General features: G+C 53.6%; 1 protein-coding gene across 6 annotated transcripts; it reads right to left on the bottom strand.

Annotated features, from left to right (window-relative positions):
• Nucleotides 1-13,253: 13,253 nt before the first annotated feature.
• Nucleotides 13,254-16,854, bottom strand: LOC128946002 (G-protein coupled receptor 12-like). Of its 6 annotated transcripts, none has more exons than XM_054289951.1 (3): nt 15,837-16,854; nt 15,399-15,646; nt 13,255-14,563 (listed from the first exon to the last, which is right to left on the bottom strand). In XM_054289951.1, exon 3 carries the CDS (start codon nt 14,559-14,561, stop codon nt 13,509-13,511), a length of 1,053 nt encoding a protein of 350 aa, XP_054145926.1. In that variant the 5' UTR covers nt 14,562-14,563; nt 15,399-15,646; nt 15,837-16,854; the 3' UTR covers nt 13,255-13,508. The 6 variants fall into 6 exon arrangements, with proteins under 6 accessions (XP_054145929.1, XP_054145926.1, XP_054145925.1 ...); XM_054289950.1 differs by having other exon boundaries at nt 15,399-15,630; XM_054289953.1 differs by having other exon boundaries at nt 15,399-15,630; nt 16,124-16,854.
• Nucleotides 16,855-21,987: the final 5,133 nt, after the last annotated feature.

The following is a 21,987-nucleotide window of genomic DNA, read 5'->3' as shown; positions in this document are numbered from 1 at the left end:
CTGCAGGAGGTTTTTACAGAGCCCCTGCAATGCCCAGGAGCTGCTTTCCTTGGGAAGGCAGCTGGGCTTTGGCTGGAGCAGGTTTGAAGGAGACAGTGTAAAAATTCAGGAGTGCAAAAATTCAGGGCAACATTTAAGGTGGAGTTTCTGGTGGAGCATTGTTAATGTAGATACAATCACAAAACTGTGTAAAAGCAAAGAGAAATTTGGTTTATTTAGGCAATTTAGGAAGAGTAATAACCCTTCAGGGGCTAGTGGAGCTGCTCTTGTGTGTTCCAGAGGTGGAGGGGCTGCAGAGCCACTATGGGGACCCAGCAGAGCTGAGGAGCCCCCCGGGCCTGGGAGGGGGCTCAGGGACACAGGGCCCTCATCCCTGGGCTCTGTGGCTGTCCCAGACTGCAAAGCTGAGCCTGTCCTGGGCTGTGGGATTTTCGGGGTCCCCAGGACAAAGGAGGAATTGAGAATCTGACTCCATGTTCTTACAAGGCTAATTTATTATTTTATGTACTTATATTATATGAAAGAATGCTATACTAAACTATACTGAAGAATAGAGAAAGGACACAGACAGAAGGTTTAACAAGATACTAATGAAAAACTCTGTGACCTCTTCCAGAGTCCCAACACAGCTAGACAGTGATTGGTCATGAAGTAAAAACAATTCACATGTTGGATAAACAATCTCCAAAGCAGCAAAACACAGGAGAAGCAATCAGATAATTATTGTTTTCATTTCTCTCTGAGGCTTCTCAGCTTCCCAGGAGAGAAACCCTGGTGAAGGGATTTTTCAGAAAATGTGACAGTGGCGCTGGTGGGAGCTGGAGAGCAGCCCAGGGCCCCTGAGAGATCCAGTCCCTCCTTTCCATGTCCCACTTGTGCTCTGTGTGTGTCACATGGGGCTGTGGCAACTGGGGCAGGACCCTGGGGGTGTGTGGCACTCAGCGCTGTCCTATGGCCCTGTCACCCTGTGCTGGGGCTGGACTGATGCTGTGGCATGGCAAAGGGCTTGACAATCACAGGAGGGTTGGGAGGGACCCTAAAGGGCATTTAGGTCACTCAGGCCACAGCTGCAGAGCAGATGCACAGCTGGCAGCCCCAGGGGGCAAGAAAGGCTCACCCCCATTCCCTCACATCTTTATGTCCTTACACCACGTCCCCACTGGTGTCAAACACCCATCCCAGCAGCCCCAGCACGTCCTGCTCTGCTGCAGGAAATGCCCTGAGAGCACAAACCCAGCTCACATTCTCAGCTCCATGGCCTCCCAGCTGGCTGGGAACATCCCCACCCTCCTCTACAGGGAGCAGAACTGCCATGGACACCCTCCAGCTGCCCTGGTAGCAGGGGTGGGATCCCCCATCCTCACCCCAGAGAGGGGGAGCTGGTGGAGAAGTGACCTCAGGGGGGTTTGGGCACCCATTCCTGGCCTGGCCATGGCTCACCCAGCTCTTCCCAACCCTCCCAGCAGCACCAGGGATCATCAGCTGGGAAAGGACCTCCAAGATGGAGCATGAATGCCACAGTCCCATGAGCCAGCCCATCCCCAGTGCCTTGCCCTGAGGGACTCAGCTCCACCACCTTCATTTGGGGCAGAATCACCTGCTTTTTGCTCAGGTGACCTCTGCAGTCCAACAGAAGTGGCACCAATTGCTTGGCTGCTCTGGGCTGTGCTGCTGGGACTGTGCCATGCTAATTAACACTGTCTGTCTGTCCCACATGCTGCACACTCAGTGGTTTGTACATATGTGCCTATTTCTGTGCATGCTCCCCAAAGTAGGCCATGCTGAGTTACACAACCTGAAATGCTCAAATCCTCATGAGGGTGATATAAAAGTGAATATTTAAGTATTTTATCTAGCTTGGCAGACATTAAAAAATACAATCCAGGTCGCAGATGATTGAATTTCTCCTGTCTCAAGAGTGCCAGAATTGGGCTGAGGAGGTTCTCCTGTACATTAAGGTATCGTGTTCCCTGCTGAAATATAGCAGTGGCATTTCATTGCCAAAGGAGAATCACAGAGTGCCAAACATTTAATGAGTCCAACTGATCTCCTGAGAGCTCCTCTTTCCATTTGATCTGCTTCCCCCTACTTGCCAATTTATGGGCACAGATTAAAAATAATAAATATGGCTGTCAACAGCAGGGGGAAATAAAATAAAATAAATAAAAATAATAAATATGGCTGCCAACAGCAGGGGGAAATATCCTGTGTCCATACAAATGGGCTGGGCTGGAGTCAGTGGAACAGTAAATGAGTAAATTTGGGTTCTGCTTGGAGATGTCAATGGGAGCTGTCATCCTTGAGGTCCATCAGGAGCCTCTTGGACATCCCAGGTGCATCTGGAAAGGGACTTTCCAGGGAGCAGTGTGCCTGTGGTACAGCTGTGAAGCTACAGCAGGTGTGAAGGCTGCTCCTGCTCAGGGTTGGTGGAAGTCCTGCAGTGTTCACTCCTGGAATTGTCTCCTGATTTGGAGTGACCATGGAGCTGGTGGTGCTGGTGACTCTCAAAGGATCAGTGTCCTGCAGGAAGAAAGGATTGGGCAGTTTCCAGTTTGTAATTTCCCAGCCAGGGAAGAGACACAGAGAGGAGCAATCACCCATCCCACAAGGGCTCCTGCCTTTGCAGCTGTTTCACCTTTGGGGAGGTTTCACTCCAGTGACAAACTTAGGGCTGAACTTGGCTTCTTCAGAGAGCTCTTTGTAAAGAAGAGCTCTCAAATTTCCTCCCAGCCACTTTTCCACCTCTCTCCCCCTTCCCAGACACCCAACAGCCTGGACAGAATCCTTGCAGACTTCCCTGAGCCTGAATTAACACCTCAGCTTTAACAAATGGGAGTTTTGCTGGAGGGAGGCAGGTGGCAGCCCTGGAGGTGGCATTTTGGAGGGGACATTGCAGAGGTCCCCAGCTGGCAGGAGCTCTGTGTCACTTCCTTGTGGATGGAGCAGGGATGGCCATGGGAAGCACAGGCTGTTCCTTTCACCAATATTCCTGTTTTTCCTGTAGCAGTAGTTCTTTAGGGGGTAAGGTTTTTCTCAGCTGGAATGTCACTTTACAGATTTAAAAAATAAATAAAAAATAAATAAAAAATAAGGGCAAGGAGTCTGTCCTGAGGAGTTTACAGTCTACAGTAAAGACCATGTAACCTGCACTGCACTTTAGAAGCCTCAAATGCTCACTGACCCATTAATTTCCCCTCCAGCAGCCCCTCGAGGGCAGTTGTCCCCTCCTTGGTGGCCCCTGAGCAGCACCAGCCACTCCCTGCTGGTGACAGAGCCCCGGGGCTCTCCTGCCCCAATCCCCACTCAGAAGTGCCTGAGCAAAGCCCAGGAGAGCCAAGCCATGCTGGGTTTGTCCCTGTGCCCTGGGGGGCTGTCCCTGTCCCCACACAGCTGTGCTCCCTGGATGGTCTCGGTGGGCTGGGAATGGCCTGGGAGCCCTCAGGGCTGTCACCAACCATGGCCCAGCCTCTGGGAAACCTCCTCCAGACACAACCCAAAGCCAGACTGGGAATGGTTCCATCTTTTTGAGAATCAAAGGGTTTTTGTGTGTGAATCTCATTTTTTTGGACAAACCCCAGGGACTTTAGGCTCACTCTCACAAGCTCCACCTTCTCCAGGTGAAAAATGTGCCTGTATTTGCCTGGTGGAGGGAATAAATAAAAACCAAACCCCAGAGTTAAGAACTTCAGGGAGGAGGTGTTTGCCCCAAAGCCTTCAGAGCTGTGCCCACAGGCAGGGTGGGACAGCAGGATGTCCTCAGGGCAGGACACCACCCTGGTGCTGTCACCCAGAGCAGGACACCATCCTGGTGCTGTCACCCAGAGCAGGACACCACCCTGGTGCTGTCACCCAGGGCAGGACACCATCCTGGTGCTGTCACCACCCTGGGGTGTCACCAGAGCCTGCAGCAAGGGCTGGGCTCCTGCTGAGGGGAACCGCAGGCAGGAGCCGCATGGAGGATGTCCCTGAGGGCAGAATTGATGTGACAGGAGCCAAAGTGGTGTCAGAATCACTGACAGTTCCCTGAGGCCACCACAGCACCACTGATGCTCCACCTCCCTGGGCATCTCCAGCAGGGATTGCCCCAGGGTGTCTCCAGCCTCTTCCTCCTCCCAGGAACAGGATTAAAGCTCTTGCTGGTTGTTGTGAGCCCCAGTGGGTGTGGAAGGAGCCTTTCCCTGCACACTGGCACTGCAGGGGGGTTCAGCTCAGGTGATTCCAGCTCTTGGTTCTGTGTAAGGTTAAGAGTGCAGAGAGGAGAAAATAAGGCAGAAAGGAACCAGCCCAGCATTTTAGGTTGGTTATTTTAGGTTGGTTATGCTCACATCATTTTAGGTTGGTTATTTTAGGTTGGTCATGCTCACATCAGCCTGCACAGGGGAAACCTCAGGCAGGCCAAAGCCACAAAGGGCAGTGAGGGGGTCAGTCTGTTCTGCAGGTCAATGTGGGACTGAGCTGTGGCACAAAGGAGCTGAGCCAGGTCTCAAGGAAAATCTTTCTGGAGGTGAGGATGGAGAAACTCAGGTCCCAGAGGCTCTGCCGTGGCTTTGGGAAGCCAGAGAGAAGCTCTGACCTTGTGTGCAGCCAGGGAGGGGTGGAGGTGCCCACAGGGCCTTTCTGGCACCTTTGTGATTCTCCCTCATCCCTGGGTGGGTACAGCCCCAGAGCATCCCCCAGGGCAGGGCAGCTCCTTTTGATTTTGGTGTTGAGCCTCAAATTGAATAAAGGTAAAATGTGCTGCAGAATAAGCACCTAAGAGGGAAGGGTGTGAGCTCCCTGCTGTTTCTGCTGGATTTCAATGGTTAAAAGGCAGCAGCTCCTCTGGACCATCCATGATCCACAGACTGTACTGAATAAACCATTAAGGTGGACAATTTAACATTTACCTTTTGATTTGGGGTAGCTCAGTTGAGAAATCTAATAATAAAATGTAAAAAAAAAAAAAATCTAAAAATAAGCAAACAAACAAACAAAACCTACCCCACCCACAAAACAAAAAAGCAAACAAGCAACTCACATGTGATTTCCAGAAGGATAAACTGTTCCCTTTCCTTCCCTCAGACCTAGAGGGAAGGTCAGACACAGCAGCACTTCCCAGTCAGTCAGCAGCAGAGTGAAGCAGGTGCTACCAGAACCACTTCCAAAAATCCCAGGAAAGTGGTGTTTGAGGAAAAGCAATAACCACATCACCCCAGTGCAGCAAGGAGAGCCTTTCCTGCTGCTGCAGGAGGTGCTTTTGTCCCTCCCCAGCTCAAGTGTTTCAAATCCCATTGATTTTCACCTCTCACTGGTGCTGTGCAATCCTGGTGCTCAGCTGGGATTGCTGACTCCATGGAAAATCCCTTCTTGCCATGGAAAAACCAAAAATTTTGTGTTTAAAAGGGAGAGGGCTTGGAGGCAGGGACAGCCTGTGATGCCCACGGAGAGCTGCTGATGATTTCCTCCTAGAAATCCTGCCAGGGCCCCAAAAATCAGTCATGAGCATCAACACCTCCCTCTCTGCTCCCCCTCCAGATTTAATTTTACTCTGAGGTGTTTCAGCTCTGTCTGTAGCTCTGGCCAGTTTTCCACAGATGGGGCTGCTCTTTCTGGTGTTTGTTGTCTTGGACAGCAGATCAGGTAAAGAAAGCAAATCACAGACTCCCAGAACTGGTTGGATTTCCAGTTTGGTTGTCCCATGGGCAGGGACACCTTCCATGAGACCAAATCCCACCCAACCTGCTCAAATCCCCACAAATTTCAAAAACCTTTTCCTTCAAAATGCATTTTCGGGGCCTATTGGGGCTGATGGCTTCTCACCTTAACAGACATCCTGAATTTTGGGGCTGCCTGACTTGTTGGGGGGACCTGAGGCAGGGCGTGAGTTTGGGGTGATGCTGAGCTGGGCTGGGACCCAGAGGTGCTGCTGGGGACAGCACGGGGCCAGGGCAGCTCCTCAGGACACAAGTGCCTTTCCTGGGCTGGCAGTGGGCAGAGCTCAGCTGGGCTGGGACCCTGGAGCTGCCCAGGGATCCTCTGGGATCCTCCTCCCACAGCAGTGTCCTGGGGAGCATTTTCACTCCAGCCTTGGGAACCTCTGAGCAGCCTGGAGCCATGGGGACAGTCCCCAGGGGAAGGTGTGGGGACAGTGCCCAGGGCTGTGGGGAGGGGACAATCCCTGTCACCACCTTGCTGTGGGGAAGGGACAAACCTTGTCCCTACCGTGCTGTGGGACATGCACGTGCTGTGGGTTGCTGCTGTCATGGGGCAAGCATTCAGGAGAGCCTTCCTCCTCCTCCTCCTCCTCCTCCTCCTCCTCCTCCTGCTGTCCACCCTGGGGCTGCTGGGCCAATGGCAGCTGCTACAGCACGACAGGATCCATCTTATTCCACCTTCCATCCTCTCTGGGGCCAGCAGGAGCCCTGACACCTCTGGGGAAGGCCAGGTGCTGTTGGAGAGTTGCTTTGGAGGGAATTGAAGGCAGATCAAAGCATCTCAGACCCCCAAACCCCTCTGCACCACCCAAACTCTGAGACCTCCTGGAGCACTGGGCACCCATCCTCCCAGAACAGAGCATCCAGAGCTCCAGATGGGCATTTCAAAAGCAGTTTTCTCTCCTTTTTGCATCAGCTGGTCACACACAGAGCCCAGAGCCAGGGCTGCTCTCTGTGGAGGTTGTCCCCAGCTCTGCAGGGGTGGCACAGAGGGAACAGGGACACCTCAGCATCCCAACACTCCTGCAAAGGGGTCATTTTTAATCACAGCAGGAGAATTACTCCATCTCCTTAGATTTGCCACTTGGTAGGAGGAGCTGGTGCAGGACAGGCACCTTCCCAAGGGAGGGTGACCCATTCCAGGCCAGGAGAGGCTCCCATTGCTCAGAGCTGAGTTGAGGGAGGAGATGTTCTCTGTCTCTGGGGTCTGTAACCGTGTGCCCTTAGTCAGTAGGTGAGTAGATGTTGCTGCCCGTGTCTATCTCCCCTGCCCAGTTGCTACATGTGAACAAGTGTATTTCTCCCCAGTGTTGTGGGTTCTGCCTGTGGTGACACAAGGATGGGAAGGGAGGGGTGACCTCGAGCTTCCTCCTGGACAGGGTAGAGAGGAAACCTGGACGGGTCCGAGGCACCGCTTGTAACTACATTTGTTCAAGAAATGTCATCTTAACCCCAAACTGTTGACACTTTATGCATGTGCTAATTAAATTTAAAAGAAAAAAATGACAAAAAAGAAAAAAAATTAATAAAGATTTTAAGAGGTTACAGTAGATCTGGGTCTGGCTTTTTGTTGGCTCGTGCTTTGCTGTGAGTTAATCAGCCCTGTGATGTTCCCTCCTCTGTTAGAGGCTGGGGCATGGAGGGAGCAGCAGAATGCTGTGATCTCTCTAAAACCCCTTCATTTGGAGATTCAAGTCCTCAAAGATCAATTAATTCCCCAGGGTGTTTAATCCCTGACTGCCTGGGTAATCAGAGGGCAGGGGCAGCTCTGTCTGTGCCTGGAGGAGCAGCAGGAGCTGTTCCCTCCCAACCCCTCTGTGTCTCCAGCAGCTCTTGAGCTCATCCAGCTCCTCCTGATCCCAGGAGAATCACAGGGGAAACACAGACCCCAGGTGAGGGAAAGCAGAGATCTGTTCTGGACTCTGAAATAAAAACACAGACACACAGAGCATGGCACATACCTGGGACAGCAGCCCAGATCTTCAAAGGTTTTAATTTTACCCCACGCCCCCTCCCCAGATTTTTGGATATCCTCTTGACAAATCACTTGAACAGTTTTATTTACAGTAATAAAAATAAATTACTCTTACAGATGAATGTATAATATTATACACAATAGAGATACAGTGCAATAACAGCATTGATTTGTTTTCACTCATAAAGTGCATCGAAGGGGCTTGATTGAACCATAACTGGATGACAACTGTACATTTCCCTTTGAGATCCACTTTCCCAGTCAAGTTTAAAGGCTCATGACAGCACTGACAGCAAACAAGGTGCTGTCCTGATTGCTGAGGGGTGGCCTCATTCCTGGGAAATCAGGGAGGCAGGGAATGGGGGATGGATGGATGGATGGATTCCCACCCTGCCTGTGCTGCTGGCAGTGCCCGGCCAGCCTGGCCTGGGGCTCAGCGCCCAGAGGGGGCACAGGGCAAAAAAAACTCATCAAAAACACCAGAATCCCACCCCTGCCTCGGGGCTGGAGGGTTCCATGCCCGGGGAGGACTCTCTTTATCACCGTGTGCTCTGTCCCTCCAGCCCCTCCTTGTGCTGCAGAGCCTAGGGCTGCAGCCAGACCCTGCCCAGCTGGAATAAAGCTTTTCCTGGGACCAGCCAGCTGTTTTCCAGCTGCCAGAGCCTGCAGTAAGGCCACAAACCTGTGCTTGTGGTTCCAGTGGCCAGGGGCAGGATGTGCTGTCAGTGCCCTGCCTGCTGCAGCCCCAGAGCAGGGCAGGATCCCCCTGGAGCCCACAATCCCTGAAGGCAATGAGCTGGAAACAGCTCACTACACCCCTCCAAGGCAGGGAGTGAATAAAGGGCATCACAGCACCCCTCTGAGCTGGGTTTTGTGCTGAAAAGCCCCTTTTCTGTCTGTGCTGCAGAGTTTGCAGTGGGAATGGGGACACTGGGGGTGCTCAGGGGGGTTTTGCAGTGGGCAGCTGCACTGACAACACAGGAGATGCAGGTGGAGCTGCCTCACCTCACCAGAGGCAAGGCTGAGAGGAGTTACAGGGAATACCATGTGCACCCAACAATTATTCCTGACAATTAGAAGTGAACTGTTAATTCTTCATTAGCAATGACATGGGTCTCGATGCTGGTCAGGACACACCAATACAAGTGAGTACCAATGGCCTTGTAAAAGGTCTCCCCACCCCAAATTTGATGCTTTTACAAGAAAGAGATACTTCATCACCTCATGAGAACAGTAATGGTTTCTTGGGGGTTCATTCCAGGTTCAATTCAAACTCTTTGATATGAGCAGGCTGGGGCTGCCACATCAGGACTGTGACCCTTGGAACCTTTACAGCTGGTTACTGGCATGAGGCTGCCTAAGGAGAGACATTTTCACTGCTCAAAGCCCCAAACTTACCAAAAAGGAAAAGGAGAAAAGGAAACAAACCCCAAAATAAAACTAAGCAGCTTTGTTGGTAGAGTCTATACAATTTAATAGGGTTTTTTGTACTTTTTTTAAAATTTCTCATACTGGGGCAGGCACAAGGGCTTGTGTAAATGCACAAGCTCCCCCAACCCTGGCACATCTCCAGGAACCTCAGGGCAGCTGTGGTTACATCCCAGCCCACAGGTGGCCCTGGCCTTGTCACAATGTATTTGAGGAATGTTTGCTCCTTCCTTCTCCTCCTCACCCTTTCCTCATCCCCCCAACCAGCCAAGCACCAGCACCAAAAGCTTTGCACCTCCACATTCTGCTGGCCACCAGCTCCTGGTGGAAAAGCCAAAGGCACCCAGAAACCTGTAAATAAATCAGCAAATAACCCTGGATTCATTTCCCTGGCTGTGCTGATCCCTGCCATGGGCCCAGGGCTGGTTGGATGCCACCTGGAATAACTCAGGACCAGTTCTCTGCCCATTTCTGCTGCTGTACATCCAAACCAGCTCCTGGAGAGTCCAGGAGTGACAAGAGCTCAGCCGGGCTCTGGCCTCTCATCCTTTATCAAAAGCCATTTTTGATGGCAAAGCTCAGAGTTTGAAGATGCAGAGGCAAATCCTGGCCAGGGTGAGGACAGGGAACAAACACCCCCAACCAAACACCCCCAACCAAACACCCCCAACCAAACACCTCCGACCAAACACCCCCAACCAAACACCTCCGACCAAACACCCCCAACCAAACACCTCCAACCAAACACCCCCAACCAAACACTCCCAACCAAACACCCCCCAACCAAACATCCCAACCAAACACCCCCCAAGCAAACACCCCCAAGCAAACACCCCCAACCAAACATCCCCAAGCAAACACGTCCAACCAAACACCTCCGACCAAACACCCCCAAGCAAACACCCTCCAAGAAAACACCCCCAGCCCTCTCCAGGCAGCTCCAGCTCCCACCTGGAGGGGCCAGGGGACATCAAGGGACACCTGCAAACTTCCACCAAACCAGAGACCCTGTGCTTGGCAGGGCTGCCCCTGTCTCAGCTGAACAGCACAATCATTGAATCAGAGGCTCTCAGAGCCCTCAGTTTAACAGAGATGCAGAATCCCAGGTGGAGGAGGCCTCCCAGCACATCCAGCACCAGGAAAATGGAGCACTGGGTGTGCTCCAGGTGCTCTGTGTCCTTCTGGTGTGCCCAGGAGGGGGACAGGGGCTGCTGGGCTCTTCTCACCAAGGTTTGGAACCTCAGTGAATTCACCAGCTGGAAACCCCATTTTGCTTTTGGTGCCTGCCCATTGGTGCCTCATCCACATGGGACTCCTTTACATTCATGGGAGCTGCTCCCTCTTTATGGCAGCAGAACCCCATCCTAAAGCCCTGAATTCCATCCTAAAGACATCCCAAAGCACCATGACATTCCACCCTGCACTCAGCAACACTGCCCCAGCAAGTCATTTCAGGTTTTAAATCAACTTTGCTGCTGCTCAGCACGAGGAGGCTCCAAAATCCATCATCCCCCTGATGCCCAACATTGCCAAACTCCAGACTTTCCCAGTAAAAGGTTTTCTCTGTGGGAAACAGAACAAAAGCAGAACCAAAGCACTGCACTAAAATGGTCAGAGGTTTCCACAAGGCAACACATGGCAGAGCAACCTAAACCTCTTTATCCTCTTCCTCACTTCTCATTTCCTCTGACAAAACAGGAGGGGAAAAACAGCAAAAAAACACCTGGAAATTGCACTATTTTAATTTTGGGCAATGACTGAAAAAATGCCAATTCATCAAAATGGGAATTTTTTAGAGGAGATTTTTTAAGACTTTTCCTGAAACCTAACAAGTGTTGTTAATAGCTTCCACGGGCAGCTTTAGCATCTCAAAGAAAGAGGTGCTAGACCATCACACAAAAAGAAATTAGATTTTTATTTTACAGTAATTCTGAGCATGGAACGGGCTTGTATCACATCCTGGTGCTGCTGTGAGCTGGGTCAGGGCACTCAGGGGCCAGAACTCAGAGTTTGCCTTTGCCAAAGGGGCTGGAAATGAGTTTGGGTGAGCACCCAATGTCCTGCCCTTAACCCTTAACCTCACCTGGCAGGGGCTGTGTCCCAGCTTTAGCTCCTCCCATCCCAAATCTCTCTCCTCGTGCTGTGGAGAGCCACAGGGAAAAATTTTTCATTTATCCTCATTTGACTTTGGCAAAAATCATCAGTGCATCCCTCAAACTGAGACACGTTTTACATAAGCAACCAAACTCTAAAAAGAACATTGTTAAAATCAAGCTCTTCAGCAACAGGGAATTTATTGGAAAGCCAAGAAAATGCAACTTTTTTTGTGTCAAGGTTTCTCTGGAGCTGATTAGTAAAACTACCTTTCATCTAAAGATACAAAATGAGCTGCCCAGAGAAACAAATCCTGGCTTCTAGCTAGGGTGGTTGTAGAAAAACATTTCAAATGTTCACAATGTTTCAAAAAGGGTTTAAGCTGTTGAGTTTGCACACTGAGGAACTGCAGGGACCTGGCTGCACTTTAGAAACCAGAAGAAACAGAATGAGTAAAGTGTTTATATAAATATTAGTCTCACATATATATTTACTTTAAAACTTACATTGATTCCACATTGTGCCAACTGCCCATTCTCCAAGGAATTCATCGGAGAAAGGAAATGGAAAAAGAACCCCAAACCCACAAAACATAAAAACTCCAAGACTGGCCACCTCTCACAGGCAGACAACAACTCCAAGCCCCAGGCACACTTGGGAGCCTCAGAGCTTTCTCTTGTGCACTTGGCTCTGAGGAGCAAGAGATTCATTGCACAGACCCAGGGGCAAAACCAACCTGGAATGTCTGTACCCGGCCATAAAGTGACTCTGTACCCTCTGCAGCCACACAAAGCAAGAACAATTCTTCCACTATCACAGACTCACAGAATGTTACAGGTTGGGAGGGACCCCAAAGCTCACCCAGTGCCACCCCAGCCATGGCAGGGACACCTCCCATTGTCCCAGGGTGTCCCAGCGTCCAGCCTGGCCTTGGGCACTGCCAGGGATCCAGGGGCAGCCCCAGCTGCTCTGGGCACCTGTGCCAGGGCCTGCCCACCCTGCCAGGGAACAATTCCCAATTCCCAATTTCCCATCCATCCCTGCCCTGTGGCACTGGGAGCCATTCCCTGTGCCCTGTCCCTGCACACCCTTCCCAAAGTCCCTCTCCAACATCACAACAATTTCTCTACAGCAAAGCAGAATATTTGGGGTCTCCCAAGCCCCCCATGCCAGGACCCCGGGCAGGATCCCGCTGTGTCCCGAGCCACCCTGGATGTGCCACCCCACCCCTGCCCCTCTCCGGGGCTTGCCTGGCTTCTCCCTTTCTCCTTTCTCTATCAGTGAATGCACGATTCCACCTCCCGGCCAAAAGAAAGCCCAGGATAAAGGACACTTCATCATCATCATCATCATCATCATCACGGCCTCACCACCACCACAAAGCACAACGCACAGCTCGGGAATGTCGGGGCTGAGGAAGCGAGCTGAGGTGGCAGCGCCAGCAGTGACACGTGTGGTGACAGAGGCTCCTCTCTCGGGGACCCCGGAGCCCTCTTTGGATGAACCCCCAGCCCATGGAAACAGCGGGTGTGGAAGGGGGGACAGCAGCGCCCCACTGCCCTGCTGGGCCCTTCCTGGGCCTCCCAGATTTGGGGTGCAGGGCACCCCCCCTGCCTCGCCACCCCCACACCCAGGCCCTGCCCCCCACACGCTGGGGAGGGGGGGAAGGAGGGAAGGGGTCCCGGGTGCCCCCAGCCCTGCCACAGCCCCGACCAGCCCCGCCTCGAGCGTCCCTCACCCGCAGCTCCCCAAGCACAGAGGCGCGGGCAGCCCGGTCCCTCCTCCCCCGTTATTGCATAGCAGCATCGCAGGCCCTGATTGCGGGGGACGGGCACTGCCACCCCACGCTGGGGACCAGCCCCGCCGGGGGACGCGACACTTCCTGCCCATCCCTGCTCCCGTGGGATCTGCCCATGGATGTGCCCCGAGGCCCCCGCTGCTCCCCTGGCTCCTTACCCCGAGAGCAGAAACACGCCATCGTGCGAGGATCCTTTTTCTTTGCTTTTTCTCTCTTTTTTTTTCTATCTTTCTTTTTTTTTTTTTTTTTTTTTTTTGGTGTTTTGTGTTTTTAAATAAAAAATAAAATGTGTAAGAAAATAACATTTCTAAAGGAAACCATCATCATTCTACTCTCTCTCTTTCCTTTTCTCTTTTGCTGCTTTTTTTTTTCTTTTCTTTTCTCTTTTTGGCCATCTTTCCATGGAACGAGATGTGCTGACCGGGGAGGGGACTCCTCCCGGTAGGAGACAATAACGACAGAGGGGAAAAAGAGAAGGAGCAGGAGAGCCAGGGAGCGCCTCTGGCTGCGCGCTCAGTCCTCACACGTCGCTGGATGTCCTTGGTCTGGAGGAGAACGTGGAGGGGATGCACCCGCAGCAGGCCAGCCACAGCGACTTCTGGATGTCCGGGTTCCGGAAGGCGTAAATGATGGGGTTGATGAGCGAGTTGCAGGTGGCGGGCAGCGCCAAGGAGTAGGTGTACACCGCGGGGTAGCTGGAATCGGCCACCAGCGAGTAGATGGCGAAGGGGATCCAGCAGAGCGCGAAGGTGCCGAGGATGAGCGAGAGCGTGGAGAGCCCTTTGCGGGTGGAGGTGGCCTGCGCCGTGGCGATGAACTGGTGCTGCACGGCGATCTGCTGGGCGTGCCGGAAGGCGATCTTGCAGATCTGCAGGTACAGCTGCATCATGAGCGCGAAGAGCAGCAGGAAGGTGACGGCCAGCACGGCCGCGTTGTCCTTGGTGACGGGCCGCAGGATGCTGCAGGAGCTCTGGTCCCGCAGGCAGTTCCAGCCCAGGAGGGGCAGCAGCCCCACGCCCAGGCACAGCAGCCACATCAGCAGCACCATGGCGCAGGTGAAGCCCAGCGTGCGCTCGCTGTGGTAGGTGAGCGCGTTGTACAGCGACAGGTAGCGGTCCACGGTGATGGCCAGCAGGCTGCAGACGGAGGCGGAGAAGGCGGCCAGCAGCAGCCCCGCCGCCGCCAGCTCCGCCGCCTCGCTGGGCGGCCGCAGCAGGTAGCGCACGGCGAAGTTGGCCACCAGCCCCAGCCCGGCCAGCAGGTCGGCCAGCGCCAGGCTGCCGATCAGCAGGAACATGGGCGCCCGCAGGCTCGGCGTGTAGAACAGCACGGCCAGCACCAGCGCGTTCTCGCCCGCCACCGCCGTGCCCGTGGCGCACAGCGCGATGTCCCAGGGGCTCACGGAGCCCGCGGCAGCGGCCCCGCCGCCCGGCGCCGCCGTGCCCGGCCCGGCCGCCGCCGCCGAGGGCCAGGCTGGGGGCTCCGAGGCGTTGCCGAGCCCCGGGAGCCGCTGCTGCTGCTGCTGCGGCTGCGGCGGCCACGGCTCCCCCATGGCGGCGGGGCCGTGCAGCATCGCTGGGGAGAGAGGGAGAAGGGGGCGGTGAGCGACGGATCCCGAGCCCCCCGAGAGCCCCCCGAGAGCCCCCCGAGAGCCCCCGGAGAGCCCCCCGAGAGCCCCGCGCCCAGCCCGGGCAGCGCCGCGCCTCGACCCACGCCCGGAGCCCTGACCGAGCCCGGAGCGCCCGGGCCGGGACACCGCGCCCCGCACCGCCCCCGCCGCCGCATCCCCGTCAGCCCCACTGCAGCTTCCCAGGCACCGAGCCCCCCATCCCCGGCTCGCCGTGCCCCCGCCCCGCACGCACCCCTGGCCGCTATCTCCCGGCGGGCTGAGGCCGAGCACAACTCATCGCCCCGCTGCCCGCAGCCGCCTCCGTGCGCCCGGCTCCATGCAGGGTCCGCAGCCACTGCGCACCCGGTGAGGAACCGGCCGCCCCCTCCTCCTCCTCCTCCTCCTCCCCTCCCTGGGGCACGGCCACCTTTGCTACCTATTTATAGCGCAACCCCCCAGCCTCCCCTCCCGCAGCCCTTTCTTTTTTGCGTGCGGTGAGTAAAAATAAACACTATTAATAGGCCAGCGCCTGTATGCGGAGCCGCTGATGGAAGGAGAAGGCAGCGGCAAGGAACAGCCTACGTTAAGTTTCTCCTTCCTCCCCGCCTTTCCCTCCTTGGGAAAAGGCTGCTGCAGGATGCTCCCGGCCGGCGGCAGCATCCTGCCGTGCCCGCAGCAGCGAATCCCCCGCCCGGGGCGGGCAGCCGAGGTGTGAAGGTCGGGGCTGTGCCCGCTGCGGTCCCCGCCGCCACCATCGCCCCTTCCCGCATGCAGCCGCGCCGCCGGGGCTTGTTGTTTTACCTGGTTTTAATGCTCGAGGATCGGCTCGCTCCCCCCACCCCGTTTTTTTTATTTTTTTTTTCCTCGCCGGTCCTTCCAGCCCTCGGTGCGAAGCCTCATTCCTCGGCGAGCATCGCTAATAGCGTTGGCAGAGAGCTGGCATCGACTTGCACTTAATATTCCTGCCCCATTGGATCTGCTGATAAATCTCAACTCTGACGTCAAAGTCTTCACTTATATTCATGATCCAAGTCTGTGAATCAGAGGCGCTGTGATCAGAATAACAACAAGGCTGGCTCCGCGCTCGCTCCCCATCCATCCCCGCACACCCGCGGGCACGCCCCGCGCCCTCCGTTCATTCATCAGCCTCCCGCCAAGGTCGGGCCCGCTGCACCTGCGTCCTGCGGATGCAGCTTGGGCACCGGCCAGGCCCGGGCTCCTCGCTGGGTTTATTTTTACCGCTGGTGCCGAGGGACGCGGGCACGGATGTGAAGGGAGGGCGGCGATCCGGCTCCGGGGCCGCGGTGCTCAAGGACAGTGCCCGGAGAGCGGCACCGAGCGGGCACGGCGGCTGAGGCTGCTCGGGGATGCAGCCCCGACCAGGGGCATCCCTCGGCCCCGGAGCCCTCACCCCACACGGGCTCCCTCCAGCCAGCGAAACGCTGGGATGAGGAGGAGCTCACGGGAATTGGGACCTGCCCAAGGACGCTGAGTATGGGGTCTGTCCCCCTCAGCGCAGCACCCACCCATCCCCAGAGCTTCCTCCCCGACTGTTTGGGAAAGGAACAGCCTGGAAAGGAACAAATCCCAAAGACACGAGTGTTTTTCCAGCTATAAATGGCTCCGTGATTCATCTCGGGAGCAGGATCATCAAAGCAGGGATGCTCAGCTCCTGGATCCACAGCATTTCAGATACACCTTCTCCCCTGCTTCCTATTGGTTTCATAACACTCCAGCTTCCCCCTTTCATCCCCCTCTCTCTCCCAGGCTGCTGCAGCCTGCTCAGCGCTGCATTTCCAGCTCCCGGTGTGCAGAGATATTTGGGTGAACAGCAGCGATTGTGGCTGAACCCAGCCGCCCCAATTTGGAGCATCTGGGTTGCTAATCAGGCCAAGCCCCGTCCCGGGGGATGCGAATCCTCATCTACCTGGGGCCGCGTCACCGAGCGCGGCACAAGGGGCGGAGGAAAGCCGAGCAGCGAGGAGCTGAATGAATGAATGAATGAATCGGATCCCTCCCGCTGCCGGGAATTACGCACGGCCGGGGATGGGGAGAGGCTGAGCAGCCCTGCCAGGCTCCCCCGGCAGCAGCTCAACACAGAGGTATGATGAGTGTCTTATCCTGAGAAATTCAGGGCCAAGAAGCACAAGCGGGGACTGAGCTCCTGTTTCTGGCAGAACATGTGGCACAGCTGAGTACCAGGCTTTCATGTCACTTAAAAGCAGGAGCTTCAGATGACACAGAAAATCCGGTGAATATGAGCCTATTCCTTCATCATACAAAATAAAACCTGCCAATAAGCAAAAGAAAAATTTGTCTTTAACTGGGATCTTCCCTTCCCTTCCCTTCCCTTCCCTTCCCTTCCCTTCCCTTCCCTTCCCTTCCCTGACACAGAAATCAGCCCTGGGGCTGGTGTAGGTGTAGTGGTGTAAAAGTATCCCCTAAACCAGGGGTAAAGGTGGCAATATTTCAGAAATTCAGATAGCATTGTATCATCAACAGCACTTTTTTGGACTCCTTCTGTGGTTATCACTTGATTCCATCCAGGCTGGGAGAACGGTGTTTGTGAAGCATTTCTAAAGGAGGTGAGAGGATAACGGGAATTCCAATCGCAGCTGATCTCAGCCACTCCCCTGCTGCAGGGAGCGCTGGCGGCAGAGGCGGAGGGGATGCTCCGGCCGTGCCTGGTGCTCTGTGGGGCCGGGCAGGGCTGTCCCCGCTGTCCCCACCCGCAGGGCTGATGAGGATGGGCACACCCAGCACACACCCTGTGTGTGTGACCCGGCCTGGCCCCTGTCCCCTGAGCTGCCCCTGGCAGGGACACTGTCAGCGTTCACAAACACACAATCACAGAATGGTTTTTATAGAAGAGCTCTGGGTGTCAGGGGTACAAACCCAAATCTGACCCCGACATGTTTTTGTATTCTATCGTTATATAACTTTCATGTTAGTTATTAAACTGATATTGTTCTATTGGATACATAGATTTCATCCGAGCATGGGCTCCTCGTGGTCTCCCTCAAATTTCTAACATAGTTTCTCATGATTCTTCTAATGATTAAACAATAATATGTTTAATTACTAAACAATCATCATATCTAACGATTATATCATTTATCATATACTGCTTAAGCAGGTGTAATTTCACATGATCCGGCAAACGCAAAGCCTCACATTTTCAGAGTCTATTTTTGACATTTTTCCAGGGCCCCACTAAGTCTAGCTTCTTTTAAACTCCCCGAATTTTATGATTTTGAAACCTTTTACTGTCACACAAGTGCTCCAGAGGGTCCTGGCTGATCCCAAACCCCGTGGGTGGCTGCAGCTGCCTTGGCCCCATCCAGCATCCCACCTTTCCTGCCCTCTCCCCTCAAACACCCACAGCAGCCCCTTCCCTCCCACCTCTCGCTCCTCCCCTCGCCATCCCAGCACAGATTTGCCCTAGTCCTGGGATGTTTTTGCTGTGTCCTACAGGAACACCAGTCCTGGCAGCGTTACCCCTCTGGGCTCCAGAAATTCCCTTTCCAAACACACATCCCAGTGGATTTCAGCCAGCACTGGGAGCTGCTTGTCCTCCTATCCAGGGAAAAGCAGCCCCATCTCTCCAATGGGATTTTTTTTGGGGTTCCCCTGTGCAAGGGGGAGCAGTGGATTGGAAAAGACCCCAAGAATGCTGAGATTTTTTGGTGACAAATATGACATTATCTTGCTGTGCCCAGAGCAGCCCTGTTGCACGTGAGAGGATGGGGCCACTGCATACCCTGTTTTCAAGGCTTGACAATCTACTTTTTCAAGTTGTACTCAATATTCTGAGCTCCCTGAGTAACTGCAAGACCATTCTGGGAATATTCATATTGCAGATATAGGAATTTATCAGTATTTAAATTACAGGCTCAATAGAGAGGAGCAAAGATCAAAGCTGAGCAAAGACACAAGCCTGACACTAATTACAGAGCAAGAGGCCACCAGCCTCACCTGGGAATGCTGTTCAGCATGGAAAAGGTCTCCCACCTTCATTCCTCACCATCCTCCTTGCATTTTGGCCCTTGGGAGAAAGCTCAGCGCTGAACAAGGCAGGTTTTCCTGTGGGGATGCTGGGTGCTCCCAGCCCAGAGCAGGGCTTCACCTGGGGCTCATCTTCTCTTAGAATTTCTGCTTTTCTGGTTAAAACCAGTGGGTGGCAAGTTAAAACCGGGCTGGCAGTCACTGATGACGTGGCTGTCCCAGGCCCATTCCACTGGGAACCAAAGCTGGAACAAAAGTTGCTGTTTAAGGCACACTGGTGGTACAGAGGGATAACCACAACTCCAATTCTCCAGCATTTTCACCTCCACAAGTACCAAAATCAGCTTTACATCTTTGCTTTGGGGAAACATCTTCACCCTTGGCATCCCACCAGCTTTTCCCAGCCCAGCTCCCACTCCTCTGGGAGCATCCTGTGGCTGAGCTGGCACATCCATGACTCCCTGCCTTGTGCCCCCCGAGCCAGGCTCAGAGCTGAACATTCCCCGCATTTCATTCCTCTTTTCTGCAGTGAGTGGATCCAGCCTCATTCCAGCACCTCCCTTGTTCCTGTTACTCCAACGGTGCTTGAGGAGCTGGAAGCAGGAAAAGCTCAGCTATAATTAGCAGTGCTGACTAATCAGGGTGGCAAACAAGCCCTCCCCAAAACGGGGCCGTGGGGGCTGCGCTGCTGCGAGCGATGGAGCCCTACATTCACAGGCTTTGCATAATTCCTGGTGGAAATGAGGCCATTTTCTCACTGCTGCCACTGGAAAGATGGGAATTCTCCAGCTGCAGCACCCCAGCCTGGTGGGAAGGACCAGGGCTCCGTCGTGGGTTGGGGTGGTGGAGATGTAGGTGCCAAAGCCAGGCATGGGAGGGTGGCAGGCAGGAGTGTGGCTGATGAAATCATCCAGCTCTGTGGAAAAGCTGCTGATTTGCCTGAAAATCCCTCTCCAGGTGGCTGGGGTGGGCCCTTCCAGGTCCTGGCTTGCAAGGGTGACCTGTGCCACAGCACTGCTGCAAGCCTGACTTTGCCTCTTGCAGAGCCACGGGCGGATCTTTGGCTCTGCCAGCAGCAGGAAACTCCTTCCTGCCCCTTCCCTCTGGGCTGCCCAGCCTGGGGACAGTGGGGACAGGGGGGACAGCGTGTCCCACTGCCCTGGTGTTGAAGATTGCAAAGCAAGATGTTTCCTATTCCCATCTGTATGGCAGATTACCTTTGTCAAGTGGGCAGTTTGCCTTTTCTCTCTCTTTGAGTGACCACATTCACACCTCCCTGGAGGGGACATTGCTGATAACAGCTATTGAATGTCCCTGCATGGCTGATAAGAACTACAGCATCCCATTGGGAGATGTGAGCCCAGAGGGAGGAGCCAAGCATTCCTACCCAGATATAATCCAGAGGTTTGGAGACACCAGCACGGCTTCTCCACTGGATTCCCCAGAGGAACAGCAGCTGCCTCTCCTTCCACTGCATCTTCAGAGGAAGAATCCATCCTTCTCTACAGGATCCCTGCTCCAGCAGAACCAGCCCTGACACTGCAGGAGGGCTGAGCCACAATTCCAATGGGACTGCTGCCAACACCCTGACCCACAGGGTGTCAGGTTGGGTTCTGACTCTGGCAGTGCTGTTCTAGTGTACTGCATTGTTTATTTTATCCTTTTATTTTTTTTCCTTTCCCTATTAAAGAACTGTTATTTCCTGCTCCCATATTTTTGCCTGAGAGTCCCTTAATTTAAAATTTATAGCAATTGGGAGGGGTGGGGAGGGTTTACATTCTCCATTTCAGGGGAGGCTCCTGCCTTCCTTAGCAGACTCCTGGCTTTCCAAACCAAGACACCTGGTGCTGTTACACATGCAGGGAACATTTCCCATTTAGGGGGACAGTGCCTGGCTGTGCCAGGAGGGAAGAAGAGATCCCAAGGCTCACTCCAACCTCCCCTCCTCATTCCCACCAAACAAACACTCAGCCAAGCCAGGGGGAGGATTTCTGCTCCTTCCATCAGTGATATCATCCCCACATGAATGGTTTTGCTCCAAGTCCTTTCCTGAGCTCCACGTTTTGGAGCACCTTTGCTGGCACATGCTGTGTCACCATATGTCACTGAGCAGGGCTTCTGGGAAAAGAGGCTTTTTTGTTTGTTTTTTTAAGGTTTTTTTTTTTTGTTTTTTTTTGGGTTTTTTTGTTTGTTTGGGGTTTTTTTGTTTTGTTTTTTTATTTTTGGTTTTTTGTCTTTTTGTTTGTTTGTTTGTTTTTGGGGGTGTTTTTTTTGGGTTTTTTTTTTTTTTTTGGTTTTTTTTTTTTTTCCCAAATAAAGGGGTTTTGCACTGTGTTTTGCTCCCTCTCCCAAGCTGTATGTGCTGCTCTGGCTGGGTGCCTCACCAGGAGTGACTGTTTCCCTAAACTGCCATTTCAGCCATTGGGAACACCAGGAGCCTGCAGAATATTCAGCAAAATATTCAGCAAAATATTCAGCAAAATATTCAGCAAAATATGAGTGTGACAATTAATAATTAACAATAACCCAATTTACCTGATGTGGCACAGAGGTGAGGAAGGTTTTCTAGGGGTTTGGATGGGGAAAAATAGGAAAAGTCCTTAAAAAACTAGAAAACTTGGAGGTTTTTGATCTGAGTGCTGAGCAGCCATCCCTCCCTGCTGTGCCCCTGCCACCAATGGGAGTTTTCCAAAACCAGGCTTGGAGTGAGCAGCCCTGAGCACCAAACCCTGGAGCCACAGCAGAGAAGCAGCTGTGAGCACCAGGAAGGTCCTGGCTCTGCATGGAAAACCCCTCAGCTTCCCCAAGGATACCCAGCGCAGCTGGAATCCACAGGCACCGAGTGTGGAATCCATGCAGGGATGGATTTGCTGCTCCATCCAACCCCTGAAACCCCTGGTGATCCCTCCTGGAGGACTGGCACGGAGAACATGAGGTTTTCCATGGGGGAACACGAGGTTTTCTATGGGGAACACAAGATTTTCCATGGGGGAACACGAGGTTTTCTATGGGGAACACAAGGTTTTCCATGGGGGAACACGAGGTTTTCCATGGAGAACACAAGGTTTTCCTTGGGGAACACCAGGTTTTCCATGGAGAACACAAGGTTTTCCTTGGGGGAACATGAGGTTTTCCATGGGGAACACGAGGTTTTCCATGGGGAACACGAAGTTTTCCATGGGGAACACATGGTTTTCCATGGGGAAAACCCCCTGTGGTGACCCTGGAAGCACCTCCAGCCCTCCCAGCTCCATTCCTGCTGGGCAGGAAGGACATTGGCTTCCAGAAATCCTGGGGAACAAATTCCCAGCTTTGAAGTGGAGCACCAGGCAGCTCAACACCCCCACACTGGTCCTGTCTATTTATTGGCTTTAACTCAGGCTTG

This window comes from Melozone crissalis, unplaced genomic scaffold (assembly GCF_028551555.1).
Source record: "Melozone crissalis strain CALT ecotype California unplaced genomic scaffold, PUWL_Pcris_2 ptg000068l_1, whole genome shotgun sequence".
In the NCBI taxonomy this organism is placed as follows: domain Eukaryota; kingdom Metazoa; phylum Chordata; class Aves; order Passeriformes; family Passerellidae; genus Melozone; species Melozone crissalis.
This window is presented reverse-complemented; position numbering and strand designations above follow the sequence as displayed.